At 60.0% G+C, this 17427-nt stretch overlaps 1 protein-coding gene across 2 annotated transcripts in view; it reads left to right on the top strand.

Annotated features, from left to right (window-relative positions):
* Polr1a (RNA polymerase I subunit A) overlaps positions 1 to 15466 on the top strand; it is a 57895-nt gene extending 42429 nt beyond the window's left edge. For both annotated transcript variants that reach the window (XM_026409499.1, XM_026409498.1), the window contains 16 exons: positions 183 to 281; positions 810 to 962; positions 1991 to 2073; positions 3080 to 3245; positions 3945 to 4166; positions 4872 to 5086; positions 6348 to 6515; positions 7195 to 7330; positions 7776 to 7933; positions 11093 to 11219; positions 11806 to 11916; positions 12249 to 12521; positions 13029 to 13229; positions 13919 to 14036; positions 14331 to 14495; positions 14758 to 15466. In XM_026409499.1, coding sequence (XP_026265284.1) covers positions 183 to 281; positions 810 to 962; positions 1991 to 2073; positions 3080 to 3245; positions 3945 to 4166; positions 4872 to 5086; positions 6348 to 6515; positions 7195 to 7330; positions 7776 to 7933; positions 11093 to 11219; positions 11806 to 11916; positions 12249 to 12521; positions 13029 to 13229; positions 13919 to 14036; positions 14331 to 14495; positions 14758 to 14858 — 2496 coding nt within the window. In that variant the 3' untranslated portion in view covers positions 14859 to 15466. The remainder of the gene's footprint in view (positions 1 to 182; positions 282 to 809; positions 963 to 1990; positions 2074 to 3079; positions 3246 to 3944; positions 4167 to 4871; positions 5087 to 6347; positions 6516 to 7194; positions 7331 to 7775; positions 7934 to 11092; positions 11220 to 11805; positions 11917 to 12248; positions 12522 to 13028; positions 13230 to 13918; positions 14037 to 14330; positions 14496 to 14757) is intronic.
* The last annotated feature ends 1961 nt before the right edge of the window (positions 15467 to 17427 follow it).

Here is a 17427-nt window from a genome sequence, read left to right as displayed (position 1 = left end):
GCCAAGGGCTGAGGTGGGGGCAGCATGGGGGTGGAAGCCCACTGAGGCTTCCCCTGCCCTGTGCAGGGCGTGGCCTGTACCTGGCACATGTTACAGCAGATGGCCTCCGCTCCAGGGCCCACCTGACTCCGGGCCTGGGGCAGGAGGTGGAGGAGCCCTGACGCGCCTGCTTCCCTCCACAGGCGTGTATGCCTCTTGGCCTGCACAGGCAGTTCCCAGAGAATAACCTGCAGATGATGGTGCAGTCGGGGGCCAAAGGGTCAACCGTGAACACGATGCAGGTGGGCACAGAGGGCGGGCTGCTGGCAGTGGGAGGCTCCACATTCCACATAGAACCGTGGTGAGACTGAAGGAGTGAGGTGCAGAGCAGCAACTCATCACACACAAACACACCACTCCTGACAGATAAGCTGAGTCCCCTTCAAAAACCCGAACTTGAGTGGGTCTTACAGCACCCTGTCCCTGGGTGAGTGGTGAGCAGCAGGAGGGTGAAGTGACCAAGGACCCTCCAGAAGGCCCAGTCGGTGGGAAGCCCCAGCACTGCGCCCTCATGGGGCGTGCGAGGTTCCCTGGACCTAGGGTGAGGGTCACAGTGCACTGCTGCTTCCTGCACTTCCCACCAGCACCACAGACCCTCCACATGCAGTGGTGATTCTGGTGGCAGCTTCCTTCCCAGCCTTACTCCTTCTGTGAACCCAGATGTGGAAGTCTACCTCAGTCAGGAAAAGGGGACTCAGCTGCTGTGTTTTGAGGTGGCAGCTTCCCGGGTGTCCCACCCCGACCTGAGTTGGCCTGGTCTCCTTCCCCAGATCTCATGCCTGCTGGGACAGATCGAGCTAGAGGGGCGGAGGCCCCCACTGATGGCGTCCGGCAAGTCGCTGCCCTGCTTCGAGCCCTACAGGTTCACCCCCAGGGCTGGCGGCTTCGTCACTGGGAGGTTCCTCACCGGCATTCAGCCTTCCGTATGTGTGGGTTTCCCGTGTGCCATCTCCTTATTCCTAGACTCAGTGCCAAGTGACCTGGGCCCCAACCATGGCTTTACATGAGAGTGGCCAAGGACAATGTCAGGCTACTTGCTACTTGCCTACCAGACCTGTGGTCCTGGAGGACACAACCCTGGTGGGGGGGGGGGGCAGAACTTAACCCAGTAGAGGCATACCCATATCGAGGAGGTGCCCAGCATGGTCACACAGCCTCTCCAATCCTCTCAACTGCCATAAGAGCTGGAGAAGGGGGCCTCTGTCTTCCCAGGAGCCTGGGCTGCCACAGGGAACCACATGCAGGTCCGTTGCACAAAGCCCCCGTCCCACCCTGGGCTCTTTCGCGGCGGGAGGTGCTGGCCAGGGAACATGCCCAGTCCTCCTCTGGAAGGGAAGCTCCCTCTGCTCCCCACCTCAGTGGAGCAGCTTTGGGTGTTAGTGCCTTTCAATCCCCATGTGTCAGGCCACCAGGGTAGACCGCCATCCAGTGCCAGTCATCCAAGGCCACGGAGGCCCCCAGGCTCTCCTGGCCATCGTGATCTCTGGTGAGGGATGTTGGAGGCTCTCGTAGGCTGCAGCCCCGAGCGCTTGCAGAGTCCTCCTAGTGGGTGGTGGCCAGCATTGCTGTATGTGACAGAGTAGGAGGGGGGTCAGGAAGCCACTGCCTTCCCCAGCTCCTGTGGGGTGGGCTGAGGACAGCGGTGATGAGCTCTGACTGTGGGCTGCTTCCAGAAGCTTGGAGCATGCCACACCACTCTGTTTGCCTGTTGGGGTGGAAGGTAGAGCGGGCGTGGGGCGGACAGTGCCAAGTGGGATGTGGGGTCCTGTCCTAAGGATGGGAGCTGATGCTTCTGATCCTGCCATGGGCAGGAAAAGGCAGAGGCCACTGGAGCTGTCCAGTGCCAAGAGCCCTGGAGACTGGGGAAGGAGAGAGACACCCGTCAGGAAAGGCCGCAGGTCCCCAAGTGCACGTTCAGTACCTGTGGTGTTCCTGTCCCACTCTCCCGCAGGAGTTCTTCTTCCACTGCATGGCGGGGCGTGAGGGCTTGGTGGACACAGCAGTCAAGACCAGCCGCTCCGGCTATCTGCAGAGGTGAGAACCGTGTGCCTACGGCAGGGCCTGCATCCCAGGGCCTTGCTTCCACCTTTGAGGACGATTCTTGGGATCATGACAACTTTTTTCTCCAGGGTGGCCAGACACACCAGTAGGTGTCCTTCCCACCTACTGGTCTGCCATCCCTGAGGACATGGGTGCCGGCAAGGATCTTGAGTGGGAATGAGCTGTGCCTGCCTCTGAGCCTGCAGTTGGTGTCCCTTTGGGCCTAGGTGTCCCTTTGGTGTCTTCCCCTGCCTAGAAAGGGGACAGGCAGTCCTCATCCCACCACGGTGGGCATGTAGGAGTCGAAGATCAAGTCCAGACGAGTCCTGACTCCAAAGAGCCAGCAGGACAGGTGGCAGAGCCCTGCCTTCCAGAGACCCTCCCTTGGGGACCTACTGTGCCCAGAGAACCCCCTGCTGGGACCCAGGCTGGGAGTGGAGAGTGCTCAGGCTGGGTCTTGAGGGAGCTCCATTGGCCAGCAGGGTGGGGCTGTTCCTGCAGGCTCCAGCTCTGCCCCTCCTTCTGCTTCCCCCTGGCTCCAGAGGCTACAGGGGAGAGTAGAGTTGAAGTGGCCTTTGGGGAGGAGCCTGCGTGCAGTCAGCAGTGCCCAATGGGGAGTGCTCAGTGCACCCAGGCTCGGTGGCCACGCTCCATGGCTTGGCCACACGGCCACTCCTTCCTGAGCAGCATTTCTGCCTCCATCTCCAGCCACTCAGAAACACACGTGTAGCCTAGGAAACCCAGGACATGAGTGGTCAGGCAGTTCTGGTCCTGCCTGGCTCCATGTGCGGGCAGGAGCCCCAAGGCCCACTGACGTCAGAGTGCGCACGAGGAGGCACTAGGCCCTGCTGGAAGAGAAGGGCAGGAGCCATGGAGGCCAGGCACAGGCATCTGCAGGGGCACTGCAAGCAGGCTGGCTGTTGGGGTGCAGGGTGGGTGCTAGCAGCAGGGCTGTATGGCCAGCCCTCGCAGAGCTGGCCCTCAGGTGGCCTCCTGACAGGTGCATCATCAAACACTTGGAGGGGCTGGTAGTCCAGTACGATCTGACGGTCCGGGACAGCGACGGCAGCGTGGTGCAGTTCCTGTATGGAGAGGACGGTCTGGACATCCCCAAGACGCAGTTCCTGCAGCCCAAGCAGTTCCCCTTCCTGGCCAGCAACTACGAGGTAGTACCAGGCCCACTGCCCGGGTCTGCCCTGGCTGCACTCGGGGTCTGAGGGCCCGAGCACCCTGGGTGCCGCCATGGCCGTGTGGCCTCTGGAATCCAGTGGGAGGGCTGTAAAGCAGGATCTCAGAGCCCTGTGACCTGGATCACGTGAGAAGGTGCGACAGCTGCGGGGTGGAGGCAGGTGCTGTGTACCAGGTCCTGAGCTACAGTGCTCGTTGGACACTGTCCAGGGGCGGCCTCACCATGGCTTGGGAAGGTAGGCAGCAGCCTGCCCATCTTACAGCAGAGGCAGCCTTTGAACCCAGGCCCAGCACTCATTTCCACGTGGCCCAGTAGTGACCATTGCCTTTGATTCAGCATCCCATAGTGTAGACTGGGAGTGAAAACAGCCAAGCCCTCTGAGAGTGCTTGGGTGCAGAGTCCTGCCTCTCTGGGGCCATCCCTGTCCCCACATTTTCTTCCCAGAGGCTCCCCCTGTTCCTGGAGGGCCCTGAGCATGCCAGTCCCTCCTGCATGCCCGCAGCTCCTGACACCGCCCCGCTGAGGCTCTGTTAACATGCTGAGGCCCTGATTGGCAGTGGTGCTTCGTCTTCATGGGGGCACTTTGAAGGCTCCCTGGGGCCCCAGAAGGCTGTGCTCAGGCCCTCTGCCACCCCTCGTCCCTCACGGTACCTGTGTCCTTTGTCCTCGTCATCAGGTGATAATGAGATCCAAGCACCTCCATGAAGTCTTATCCAGAGCAGATCCCAAAAAAGCCCTCCGCCACTTCAGAGCTATCAAAAAATGGCACAGCAGGCATTCCAGTGGACCACCAAGAAGGGGAGCCTTCCTGAGCTATTCCCAGAAGGTCCAGGACGCTGTGAGGGCGCTGAACCTGAAAGGCGAGAACAGGAATGGTCGCAGCCCAGAGGCCCAGCAGGTGACGCTAGGGTGCTGTGTCCCCAGCGCCTAGCATTTCCAGGCTCTGGGCACCATCAGGGCTGAGGGTGGGGGCTGCTCCTAAGAGGACGTGAGGTGACAAGGCCAAGACCAAGTGGCACTCACTGGGTAGTAAGTTGGGTCTCTGACAGGGTGTCTTGGGGCTCAGGGTTCTCCTGGGCTGGTGCAGATGTTGGAGGCGGGCCCTGGTGGGACCCTGGGAGGGACAGCAATGGTGCCCAGGGCCTCTCCCTGCTCTTTCCCTATGCTGCTGCATCCTCCTGTGGTAGAGCACAGCTGGGAGCCAGAAGCCGGCTCTCTGCCTTGGGGACACCCGTGTGGGAGGACCTGACCAGGCCTCCTCTGCAGCCTTGGTGTGGTTGGCCCAGGGCAGGCCCATCTCGGCCTCTCCTGGGCCTCTCACTGCCCTTCTGACTTCATAGAGGAGTCGCAGTTAGGCAGTAAACGCTGGAGGCGGTCTGCCTGTGCCTGCAGCCAGGACAAAGAGTCCCTGGTCATGGTCACGCAGCGGGCCCTGCACAGAGGGCTGTCTTGTGTTAAGTGTCGGGGTGCTTCTGACCTCACACAGGCAGGCTCATCCTCCTCTTGCCCTCCCCTCTCCTGGAACCAGGGCCTTTAAGCCCCCATGCCACTGGAACCCCAAGAGAGCCCTCCCGCAGCTGAGACCCCTCCTGCCCTCCTGCAGGTGTTGCAGATGTGGTACAAGTTAGATGAGAAGAGCCGGCAGAAGTACCAGAGGAAGGCGGCCCCTTGTCCTGACCCCAGTCTGTCTGTCTGGCGCCCAGATATCTACTTGGCGTCTGTGTCAGAACATTTTGAAAAAAAGATTGATGACTACAGTCAAGAATGGGCACTTGAAGCAGAAAAGAGTTACAAGAAATCGGAGCTTTCTCTGGACAGGTGATGACCTACCTTGCTTTGTTGCCTGGTGCGTATGGGAGGAGCTCTGCCTCTCAGGCCCTTCCCCACCCAGCCTAGGAAGAGGGCCACCTCCAAGGCTGCCTCTAGCAGGAGGGAGGGAGGCGAGACCACAAGGGCACCGAGCACACCCTGAGGCTGGCCAGAGCAGGGCAGAGAGCACTCCTCTCGTCTGGACCAGTACCTGAAAGGGGCACCGCTGGGACAGAGGTCTGCATAAATGACGCTCCATTTGGCAGGGTAGACGTGGCTAAGAGTCAGGGTCAGTCTGTTCTGCTCCTGGGCACTCTGTGGCCCTGGGTGAGTCACTCACTGCCCAGGGATACTGTCCTCAGCTTTCCATGAGGACGTGGATCCCGTGACCGCAGTGATCCTTTGAGCTGCGGATCTCCAGCCTATGAAGGGGCTGAGGGGAGGCCTCAGCTCAGAGGGATTCTGCAGAAAGGGAGAGAGCCCATGGGCTGAGTGAGCCAGCATGATGGGTCACTGCATCAGAAGGGCCCAGGAGTGCCTAATAGACGTTGGTCCTGGTTGTTCCCACCAGCTTCCTGAGGACCTTGAGGCCATCTTCCCTGGTGAAGCTCATGCCCAGGCTGGCGGGGTCAGGAGTGAGCTCACACTGGCCAGGAGGTGGGGAGCAGTGGAGGATTTGATTTTTGGGGACCAGATTCTCCATATGGACTGTGACATGGTTACCTCAGCCACCAGCCGGGCTGTTCCTGCAGCTCAGGAAGGGCCTGGAAGGACTTACCAGGAGGTGCAGCTTTATTGCTGCCCGCCGCACACCCCCATTCACCTGCAGCAGCCCATACCGCCTCTGTCAAGCCCCGTCCTGCCTGGGTGTGGTCAGCAGAAGCACAGCATGGCTACCCCCGTGTGGTCTGCAGCCACTTGAGTAATGGAGCTCCTCTTGGCCCTGGTGCCTTGTGAACCTGCCTGACCTCTCCTGTCTGGACCAGGAGGCTTCGGCCCTCTCCAGACTATGCCAATGGGAAACAGGAATAAGGGATGAGCCACAAGTCCTCAGAGCCGAGGGGACCTGCAGTCACTGGTCTGGGTGGATGTGTGACGTTCTCATGAATGTCGGGTGCTGCACCCCCAGCTGGAGACGTCATCATGTAATTTTAGGACATTGCAAGGTCACTAGCCAGGACCCAGAGGTTAATGGGATCTTTCACCTAGGAAGCCTAGAAAGAGGCTTCTGGCACTATGGCCACTGCATGCCTGCCCTTTCCACCTCCAGGTTGAGGACCTTGCTGCATCTCAAATGGCAGCGCTCGCTCTGCGACCCGGGTGAGGCTGTGGGCCTGCTGGCCGCCCAGAGCATCGGGGAGCCGTCCACGCAGATGACCCTGAACACCTTCCACTTTGCAGGCAGAGGCGAGATGAACGTCACCCTGGGTATCCCAAGGTGCGGGCACAAGGGTGTAGGGCTGGCCCTCTATGGAAGAGGCTACTTTGTGAGAGTGAGCGAGCATGTGACAGGCAGGGTCTTGTCAAAGTGGAGGTCAGCACTGGAACTGGGGGAGCTGGTCTGGTTTCTGTGGCCAGACGGATACCTCGGCCTTCGAGGATCGCCGCTGCTTCTCTGCCAGTCCTGTTTCAGGTTTCTGGGCCTTCTTGTGGAATTGCACAGGGCCATTTTGCTGCCCAGCTCCAGGAACACCGCCCATGTAGACCCTGACCCTGACCCTGACCTGCCAGGTGCATGTGTGCACACTGTGGTAAGACAGCCACCAGGCAAGGGGAAAACATGAGTCATTCCGCCATCCTGCACTCTGGTTGATGGCTTCCAGCCTGCGGAGTGAACGAGGCCTGATGGACATGCCAGACGGGCCCGAAGGCTGGCTAAGTGCCCTGCGTCCCAGTCACCCTGTGAGAGTTAGGCTCAGCCCTATCCTTGAGAGGGATTCGACAGTCCCTCACCGTCTCACAGCAGGCAGGAGCTGGGGTCTGGTTCAGCATATTGCTCAATGAGATTGCAAGGCCACTCCCATCCCAGCACACCGCTGATGTTTCTAGAAAAAGCTTCATGCAAACAAGGAATCTGGTTACCTGTCATGAGCAATTGGGCCCTTGTTCTGTGACAGGTTGAGGGAGATTCTCATGGTGGCCAGCGCCAACATCAAGACACCCATGATGAGTGTGCCCGTGTTCAACACCAAGAAAGCCCTAAGGAAAGTGAGGAGCCTGAAGAAGCAGCTCACCAGGGTGTGCTTAGAGGAGGTAACTGACTCAGCCTAGCTGCACTCAGGGTAGAGACACCATCCTGAATTGTCCCCTCTGCAGCAAAGACCATCCCAGCTGCTCAGCCCTCGGCTGTAGTCCCAGCAGTGGGAGAGATGCTATCTCTACCAGGTGCTGAGCAGGATGAATCAGGAGGCTCTGGAGATAACCATTAGTTCTAGGGCACCCCGTGTCCCCACAAGAACGGCTCACCAGCCCTGCAGGAGCCTGGGCCTTGAGGCCCCGCTGTCCTCTGGAAGCTGCTGGAGTCCGCTTCCGCCACCCCCAAGGATCCATGCTAGCAGAGCTCACTGGAGTTTCCTTAGAATTTTGGCCTGTGGCCCAGCTGCTGTCCCCCCCCGCCCCAGAACCTACTAGGTTTCCTGTTTGCAGTGTGGTCAATGGGGCTGGGACGAGTCAGGTCCATCTGTCCATCTGGTTCTAGGTGTTGCAGAAAGTTGACGTCCAGGAGTCCTTCTGTATGGGTGAAAAACAGAACAAATTCCGGGTGTACCAGCTGCGGTTCCAGTTCCTGCCACACGAGTACTACAAGCAGGAGAAGTGCCTGAGGCCCGAGGACATCCTGCACTTCATGGAAACGAGGTCAGGGCTCAGGCCATGCTTGTAACTGACCTTAGGCAAAGAGCAATCCTGTTCCAGGGCTCCAGGGGTGGGGTGCATTTGTCTATTGAGCCCTGCAAGGAAGTGTTCAGGAAAAGAGCGGGCCCTGCTACTTAATCTGGAACCCTTGTCCAGTCTGGCTTGTGGGGATGACCCAAAGACCTTGTTGGCCCTTATAATCCCTGAACCCGGGTCCTCTCCTGTGCCAAGGGGCGGGAGCAGTTCGTCTCACTGTAGCATGGAGACGTGGAACTGTGTCCAGCAGAGAGGAGGAGCCAGCGTGGTGTTGGTGTTGGGTGGGCTGTGGGTGCACGCAGCAGCGAGGCCTGGTGAGCACCCAGCAGTGCCTTGCTGCCCAGAAGCCCACCTGTGTAACCAGGGTTGCCACCAGTATCACAGAGAGCCTCTGGCCCCTTATGGTCACGGGAATGAACTTCCTTGGACATTGGAAAGGCGTAGGCTGGATCTCTCAGACTGCAAAACTAAATAGCATGTGTACATATTTGTATCAGATGAAGGAGAGAAGGACACAGGCCATATGCCAAGAGTGCTGGTGTCAGGACAGGCCCATGCAGGCTTGAGTGTGCAGGCTGTCTTAGTGAGTGGCTATCCCTTGCAGGTACAGGCCAGACGTGGCCATATTTTCTGATTTTTGAAACAAAAAAGCCTTCCTCCTTTTAAAATTTTCCTTGGTGATATGATCACATACTTTTGCTTTTAGAAATACCACCAACTAATTCCCATTTTATGAAGGCTGCTAGGCTTACACAGATCCCTGTCTTGGCAGGACTTAGCCCCTGGCTCTAGCCCCAACCTCTCCCGGGTGCTCCCAGAGCTGCTCTCACGTGTAAGACAGTGGCAAGCAAAGGAGCGCGCTCCCTGCCCTCCACCCACTCTCTTCTGTCTCTCGGCCCCCACCTCCCTGTGCCCTAAAGACGAGGTGGCCCTGTACACTGGCCATGTGGCATTCAGGGCAGGGGCTGTGGGGATAACCATCTTGGGTGTGCGCTTAGCCCTGTGGATAGTCCCTGGCTGGGCGTCCCCTGCAGCAGCGTCCTCCCCGGGCAGGAGGCTTACTCCGCGAGGCAGTCCTCATGCAGGCTCCAGCCTGCCAGTTTGCCCATCGGCAGAGGAGCAGGTATGGCCAAGTTCTGTGCTGTCCTGGAAGTCCTCTTCTGAGACGTGGGACTTAGGAGCATAGTCCACGAGGGTGAGTGGGCGGGCCGGCCCTCTTCTCCTGAGGCCCTGGCCTCCCCAGGACAGACTGAGCTCCTTCTGCTGGTGGTGCCTCTTGGAAGTGGAGAGTGTAAATCACGCTTTGTTTTTTGTGTTTATTTCTTCCTGTAAGTGACGGCCCTGCTTTGTTCAGAAGTGAAGGATTTTTTTGAGCTCCAAGTTGGGTTTTTCTTGTGCACTTGAAAAGCTGTGATGGACCCGGCCAATGCGGGCACTCTGAGGGGCAGTAGTCCTGGTGACTCCAGCAGAGGAGCTCCGGCAAAGATAGAGAAGGAGCAGGCTGTGTCTGGCCTGCGGTTTGCAGGGATGCAGCCGTATGACCGCCTCAGAGAGCCTTCAGGACACCCCAGGGGCCACGAGTGCACTCAGAAGATCCAGCCTCCCTGGGGCTGCCCTCCTAGCTCCACTTCCTCCCTGCTCCCTCTCCCCCTTTCCTTTGGCTTCTCCCCTCCCCTCCCCTCCCAGCTCTAGGACCAAGACAGGGATGCATCCCTGGAGGGAGATGCCTGAGCAGTGGCCCTTTCTGCGGGTGCCTATTGCTTGGAGACTCTGAGAACCGTCTGGAAGGCAGACCAAGGGTGAAGCAGAGAGATGTCGACGCTGGCCTCTTGTCCCAGCTGGTGTCTCTGCTAAGTCTGACTCTCCGAGCAGCAGTGCTGGCCGTAGCCAGGCCCCTGTGGACACTGCCGAGGGTCATGTTCCCAGTGTGTTGTCAGTCGTGTGGGGTGGGAGGCTCCTTTCAGTTGCTCACTGACAGCTGACCTTGGAAGCTGTCACCACGGGCCATCGCTTCCCTTGCTCTGGGCAGTCACAGAGGCAGAGCATATGCACACCAGGAAAACGTCCTGTAGCACGCCTTCCACGTGCTGCCCGGTGGCCCGTCCACTTCCCTCAGCCAGTCCTGGTCGCTGGAGACGGGGATGGAGGTCAGGGAGGCTAAGCTCAGGCTGGGGCCAGGGAGGCTGCTTAGGTGTTACATTGGCAGTCCCACCTCGCCTTGAGGAGTGGTGCCTCCAGCAGGTGGGCTGCGAGCCAAGGCCCCACAACACCTGGGGCTGAGGCTAGCAGCCTTCTGGGGAGGTGGCTTCAGAGCTGAGGCCACCACAGTCTAGACAGTTCAGGGGCACCTGAGAGATGACGCAGTGACTGCTGCTCTGCAGAGCAGCCTTTGAAGCTCCTTGCAGGCCAGGAGCCCATCTTGCCACCCCTGCCATGCCCTGGGCCAACTCAGGGTGGACTCAAGTGGACCCCTGGCTGGATGTGCAGGCTTTGTCCCCCAGCTGGGTGTGCTTCAGTGGTCTGATGAAAAGCTCCTGTGGGGACAGGATAGGCAAGGCTCTGAGGGACCCTCTAAGTGGTGACTGGAGGCAAGGCCCCAGCCTCTGGGTGACCGTTGACTTTGGTCATACTGGCCTGCTTCCAGCCTATAGACATGGTTGGTTGCCACAGAACAGGTTGTCACTTGTCCCAGGCCTTCCTTCTCGCAGTCAGGAGCAGCTCCTCTGGTCGGAGTGTGTTCTGGAGATGCTGCTCGGGGAGAGGCAGGGAAGGTCCTGGTGCCACTGGCTTCCTGACCTATGGCCAGTTCTGGCATCCTGGTTAAATGAAAGCCACCGGGGCTCCCCTGGCAAAGGTGTGCAGGGAGTGAGTGAAAGCCTGCAGAGTGTCACCTCAGAGCCGTGACACTGGGTCCAGCAGCACCTTCTGCAGAGCAGGCCCATCGCCTTGGGGCTGGTGCTTCCTGTCATGCTGAGTGCCAATCAGATGAGGGCAGAGCGAGCGGACAGGAGAGGCTGGCTCTGCTGAGTGCTGTCCCTGTGGGCATCACTCACCTCCTGCCTGGCAGTCAGGGGAGGGCAGGCATGCTGGTGCTGATGGAGGCGTGTGGCCGCCTTCTCACCACAGGTTCTTCAGGCTCCTGATGGAGTCCGTCAGAAAGAAGCACAGTAAGGACTCCAGCTTCAGAAGCGTGAACACTCGGAGAGCCACACAGCAGGACCTGGAAGGCGCGGGGGAGTCGGAGACAAGGCGGGTGAGTGGGGCCACGCAGCCAGACTCAGGGCTGGGCGCTGGCAGGCTCGAAGTCTTCTCCGGGAAGGTCCGTCCCTGCTCAGTGCTCTGAGGGCACTTCCCCAGGTAGGCTGGTCTTCGGCATTTTTTTGCTGGTCTCTGAGCACCAGCAAGCCACGTTTATTCCCGGATGTGATGGTCCCGGCCAGCCCTAGGTTGGGGCCTGGGGACACGCATCTCTGCTCTCAAGGAGCCTGAGGGTGGGCGTTAAGTGTTGGCCTGCACTGAGCCTTTGAAGTCCTTCTTCTGGCCTCTTTTTGCTCTGCCTTTGACTTGGAGCCAGCCTGGGCTGCTCAGCGAGACCCTGTCTGAGCAGAAGAGCTGGGTTGCAGCTCAGTGGTCGAGCACCCTGGGCTCAGTTCCCAGGACCATGAGAAGGGGGAAGTGCACGTCTTTGAAGTGGTGCGTGAGGGGGTGAAGATGAGGGAGGAGGCTGGCCCCCAGGGCAGCAGGTGCCCAGAGGAGCTGTAGGAGGAGGCCGGAGGCTATGGATCCGCAGGGCGCTTGGCACTGAAGCCAATCACTGCTCTCCTTGCCCCAAACCGCAGGGTGAGCAGGAAGGGGAGGAGGAGGAGGAAGGGGACATCGTGAATGTTGACGCCGAGGAGGGGGATGCTGACGCCTCCGATGCCAAGCGCAAGCAGAAGCAGGAGGAGGAGGTGAGGCTCTGGCTAAGGCAAGCATGGTGAGGCCCTATTCCCGACACTCCAGGGCTCTCCCCAGCTCCAAGGCCTCACCCTGTGTCGTGCTGGAAACCCCCAGAACTAGGGAACCCTGGGCAGACGTCAGGCCATCTCCTTGTTATGGTGCAGGTGTGGCGCACCCCTTCCCCAGCCAGTCCCCGTCACAGTCCCTGCCAGGACATGGCAGGCTAGAGGACTGAGCGTGGCCTGGGGAAGGGCAAGGGAGCTGGGAGTGTGGACAACAGGGGGCACAAGCTCTGCAGGGCTGGTGGGCCCTGGTGGCAGCCATGCACTGTCGTCTCCACCAGGTGGATTACGAGAGCGAGGAGGAGGAGGAGAAGGAAAGGGAGGAGGAGGACGCACAGGAGGAAGGGGACGCCGACGGTGAAGGTGGCCCCCAGGCCCATGAGCCAGATGAGGCCACAGGCTCGGGCCCCAATGAGGACGCGCCCCCGAGCCCTCCCCTCTGCTCAGGGCTCCAGGGAGCCGAGGCTGTGGAGCGTCGAGTGCAGGCTGTGCGGGAGGCCCACTCTATGATAGAGGACTACCAGTATGACACCGCGGAGAGCCTGTGGTGCCAGGTCAGCAGCGCCCAGCTGGGCCCAGCCCATGGTTGGGCTCCCCCTGCATACAGTCCCTGAGAGCCTGTGGTCTCTAGGCCTCGTCCCAGGGCCCTTCCAGAACCTGGCAGTGACACAGACCTCTACCCAAAAGCACGGCCCACACGCGTTCCTCTGGTGGCTCAGGGACGGTGTCTTCTACACATGGGCCCTTGCGCAGTCCCCCAGACACTGAGGCTTGCTTCCCCCCAGCAGCAGGACCCATCAGCTCCCCCCAGGGACCCTGGCCACCACCCCTCTGCAGATGTCCCTATCCTCCCTTGGGTCCAGCTGAGGGGTTCCACTGAGAGGCAGCAGGGTGCAATTGAGTGCCCCTAAGTCTTGGCCGCCTCTGGCTCCAAGCCTCCTGCAGGCACCCAGGCCTGCAGGAACGTGGTGGTGGGGCTCAGCGCCCTGTGGCCAGGCACCATCCCCTGCCTGGCCACGCCAGGGGCTGCGAGCGACCACCTAGCTCTGCTCTTGCTGTAGGTGACCATGAAGCTGCCTCTGGTAAAGGCCAACTTTGACATGGGCTCGCTGCTTGCGTCCCTGGCCCGCAGCACCGTGGTCTACTCCACCAGGGGCATCACCCGGTGCCTCCTGAGTGAAACGACCTCCAGTAGGAACGGGAAGGAGCTCATGCTGAGCACGGAAGGGATCAACCTCCCAGAGCTGTTCAAGTATGCTGAGGTACTGTGCCCCTGCCGGACCCCGTGTGCGCCCTCGCCCCCTCTGGGGCTCCTGGGCACGCCCCTCCTCAGCCTGCTGAGTAGACCGAGTTTCCCAGACCCGTCTGAGTACAATTTTATTTCTTGAAATTACAACCTTTTGAAAGTACTTGTTAGAAACTGCTGCCCTGCTCACCTGGGTACCCCCAGCCTGCTCATGGGTACCAGGGTTTCTCCAAAGTCTGAGGAGCCTTAGGTTGAGCAGGAAGAGCCCGCACTCCCCCAGCCAGCCTCGAGGCTCCACGTGGCTCCCTCGCAGGGTGTGTTGAACAAGGACCAGGCAGGTGCCTGTCCCTCCTGGCTCCTGTGGACAGTGGCTTCTGCTGAGGCCATGCCCCCTCCAGCCTGGGTGCCTGCAGGAGGCTTGGAGCCACAGGCCTTGGCAAGGCCTTGTAGAACCCCGTGGCCGACCTGTCTGCCGTGCACCCTGAGGAGGCCTGTGCAGTCGTCTGCTGAGGGGGCTCTCCTCCTCTAGGGTGTGTTAGAGGAGTAGTGAAGGAGGTCCCTCCACCCTGAACCTCTGCACTCTGGTTGTGAACAGCCAGCAGTTGGAGCATGGCCAGCCTGCCTCTCCTGACTCCTGCCATGCTGCACCCGGCCACCAGCTCCAAGGGTGGGGGTCAGGGCAGTACTCCTTCCTTCTATCCTCAGGTGCTGGACCTGCGCCGCCTCTACTCCAATGACATCCATGCCATGGCCAGCGCGTATGGCATCGAGGCCGCCCTGCGGGTGATTGAGAAGGAGATCAAGGACGTATTTGCCGTGTATGGTACGAGCGCCTAGGGAGACCTTCAGGGTGCAGCCCCTCAGAGTGCTGGCAGCGAGGCCCTGGCTGCGTCTGGTCTGCCATCTCTTCAGGGAGCTCCCTGCAGGGCTTGGCCTGTCCTGTCGCCGGGCTCCCTTCCCAGGGAGAACTGTGGTTGGTTCTCGCATCCTACACTGCTGCAGGGGTTGGTGGGAGGCAGAAGGGGACAGGGAGCTGAGGAGAGCCCAGCGTTGGCCAGGCCCCAGTGCCGACTTGGAGGCAGTCTGGCCAGCGTCCTCCATCTCTGCTTGACCACAGGCATTGCCGTCGATCCTCGCCATCTCTCCCTGGTTGCTGATTACATGTGCTTCGAGGGGGTCTACAAGCCCCTGAATCGCTTTGGCATCCAGTCGAACTCCTCCCCTCTCCAGCAGATGACATTTGAGACCAGTTTCCAGTTTCTGAAGCAGGCCACCATGATGGGTCAGTGCAGGGCTGGTGCCAGGCATGCCTCCTGGCCTCGCATGGGGACCTTTCCACTGCACCTTACATGCGAGGGCGGGCTCTGGGTAGAGGGTGGCAGCCTTCCTGAAGCTCCCCCTGGAGCAGACCCACACACATGACCTCAACCTCAGGGACTAAGGTCCTGGGCCCAGTCACACCACCTCACGTGAAGTCCCCAGTGTCCTCACCTCACACCCAACTTAACCTCGGCCCTCTGAAATGGGTTTCGTGTCTCTTGCAGGGTCCCATGACGAGCTGAGGTCCCCTTCAGCCTGCCTCGTGGTCGGGAAGGTCGTCAAGGGTGGAACAGGCCTGTTTGAGCTCAAGCAGCCCCTGAGGTAGCAATGGTCACTGCTGCACAGCTGCCCACCAGGAGGCTTCACAGGCATGGCTTGGCCCTCACCCAAGAGCACCAGAAGCTCCAGCTCCAGGGCAGAGAAAGCAGCTTGCCATGGGCTGGGCACCAGCAGCACTCATCCTTGCTTACCATCTCGGGGTCTCTAACGAGGTTCCTGATGTCTCCTGTGTCCCCATGGGGCCAGGGCTTCCCTCTTCTTGCAGGAGACCTGGCAGCAGAATCCCAGACAAGCCCAGTACTGGGGTCTCCTAAGGAGCAGGAACATGGATACTGCTGCCCCAGGACTCCAGGCTGAGAGCAGCGTGGCACCTTGTGCCTGGGGTGGGGCCCTGGCCCTGCTGCTGTGCCCAGACCAGACTGGTCCCACGGCTGGGAGCACCTCTCCAGGGTCCAGCAGCTCACTCCCACCAAGCCCAAGTTCCCCACTGGGGCTGGGCTCTGCCAGCTGTGCCCCCAGCACCACAGCAGGCACCCTTCTCAGACCAGAGCCACTGAGAGGACCAGTGCAGGCGCTTGGTGGCACCAGAGGCAGTTTCTGCTTTTGTCTGGTGTTGTTCCAGCTCAGGCTTGATAATAAACATTGCGGACTAGCTATTAGGAGGAAGAAAAAAACACTGTTTCTAGAATTTTTTCCCCTGTTTGTGGTTTCTGTGTTTGAAATTGAGAAGTCTGAAGCAGGAGTTTCTTGGCAGTTGGGCCTCAGGGCCTTCCTCCTGCATTGGTTTGGGAATGTGTTGGGAGATCTAGCCCACTGCCTCTCCCGCCTGCCCCTACAGTGCCCCTTGCAGACCAGTGCCGGACAGCGTGTGGGAGGACCTAGGCCAGCCTAGGTGTGGAAGTATGTTGGGCTGTGGTCAGGGGTTCAAGGTGGGCCTTGCCAGGGAGACAGGGCATCGACCTGTGGTGGGACCCAGCCGTGCCACCTCTGCGCACACAGGCAAAACTAGTGGAAACCAGGACCTCATGGTGGGGTCTTCCAGACTCAGCAAGGCTTGGGCACAGGAGTGGGGTCCCTCCTGAAGAGGGACAGCCTGCTAGGTGGAGACCTCCAGGTGATCTTACAGTTGAGTGTTGCCAGGTGTCAGCCCACCCAGGCCCTGGGCATGAGGTGCAGGAGCAGGCTGAGGTTCAGCACACCCTCACTCTGCTGAGGTCCTGGTCCCTAGGGAACCACCTGCGTCCATCAGTGCTTGCTCTGTGGGTGATGCCGGGCAGCATGAGGGGCCGTCTTGGGGTGCACTCGCCCTGCAGATGGGGCCGTCCTAGGGTGCACTTGCCCTGCGGGTGGTGCTGGTCGACAGCAGGGGCCATCCTGGCCCTGGAGGTGGTATTGGTAAGAGGCAAGGACCATCGTGGCCCGTGGGTGGTACTGGTCAGCAGCAGGGGCCATCCTGGGCCTGGGGGTGCTTCGCCAAGACCAAGGAAGAGGATCAGGCTGCAGAGTCATTCTAACTGAAACAGGAGACTGTAGGGCGTCCACGAATGGGGCCAGCCAGCCACAGTTCCTGGCACCCCTGGCCCTGCCTCAAGCATGGCCAGGTTCATACCTACTTTCCTCTCAGAGTAGTTCATTTTCACTTACTCTCTCCTTTCTGGTTTCTCGGTGACAGTGACAAAATCATCTCAGCAGCCCTGCAGCTGTGCCCATGACCTTCCATCCTCAGTCATGTGAGACTTAACAGGAATGCATGAGGCACCTTCCCAGTCCCCTTCCCAAACTGGAAACGTTCCTTCTCCTGAGTCCATTCTGCGTTGCGGGACAGGACCCCCCAGGCGGGCACTCTCAGCCAAGGGTGATCTGCCCACAGTTCTGCAGGTGCTGGACCAGATCAGGCTATTGAGCAGCTTGTCGTGGACACGGTGCTTGGTATCTTCAGGGACCCTTCTCCCTGTCCTGTGCACCCAGAAGTAGATGATGGTGTGAGACCTTCCCACAGCAGCCACTCCACTCTTCCCTCCAGTGTGCGTGGGGCTCGTCCTCTGGCCCTGTCTTGTTGGGCCTGTTTTCAGTAGCCATTCTAGTGGGTGTGAGGAGGTTTCTCCTCTGTGGCTGATCTGGGCTGTTTCAATGAAGGGCCGGGACCTTCCGTGGACCTTCACCCACAGACCACCTAAGCTTAGGAACCCACGTAGGAAGCCTCAGACTTCAGTTTTTGAGCTTAGAGTTGAGCAGAGCCTTGTCTGTGGGAGTCTCGAAAGTGTTCTTGAGGTAGGAGAGGCCTCTCCTTGGGGGCTGGTTAGAGAGTGTCCTGGCCCTGAGGTAGCAGCTTAGGCAGCAGAGCTGCTGACCCCCCACGGCTCCCTCTAGCCTGCCACCAGAATAGGCAGGGCCAAAGCTGCCAAGGTTCCCAGGCCACCCACCCCCCACCCTTGGTGTCCAGGCCCACTTAGATTGGAGGAGCCTTTAAGACTGTTCCAGGCCCACACCCAGAAAGTCCTGATGTCATCGGCCTGGCTGGGCCTAGGAACCCACAGTCCCAGGGTGGTCCTATGTGCAACTGATTAGCCCTGGACTTGAGCCCTAACTGGAAATGGCAGCCTCATCACCTTTCA

The sequence above is a fragment of the Urocitellus parryii genome, chromosome 12 (genome assembly GCF_045843805.1).
Source record: "Urocitellus parryii isolate mUroPar1 chromosome 12, mUroPar1.hap1, whole genome shotgun sequence".
Taxonomy (NCBI): Eukaryota; Metazoa; Chordata; class Mammalia; order Rodentia; family Sciuridae; genus Urocitellus; species Urocitellus parryii.
This window is presented reverse-complemented; position numbering and strand designations above follow the sequence as displayed.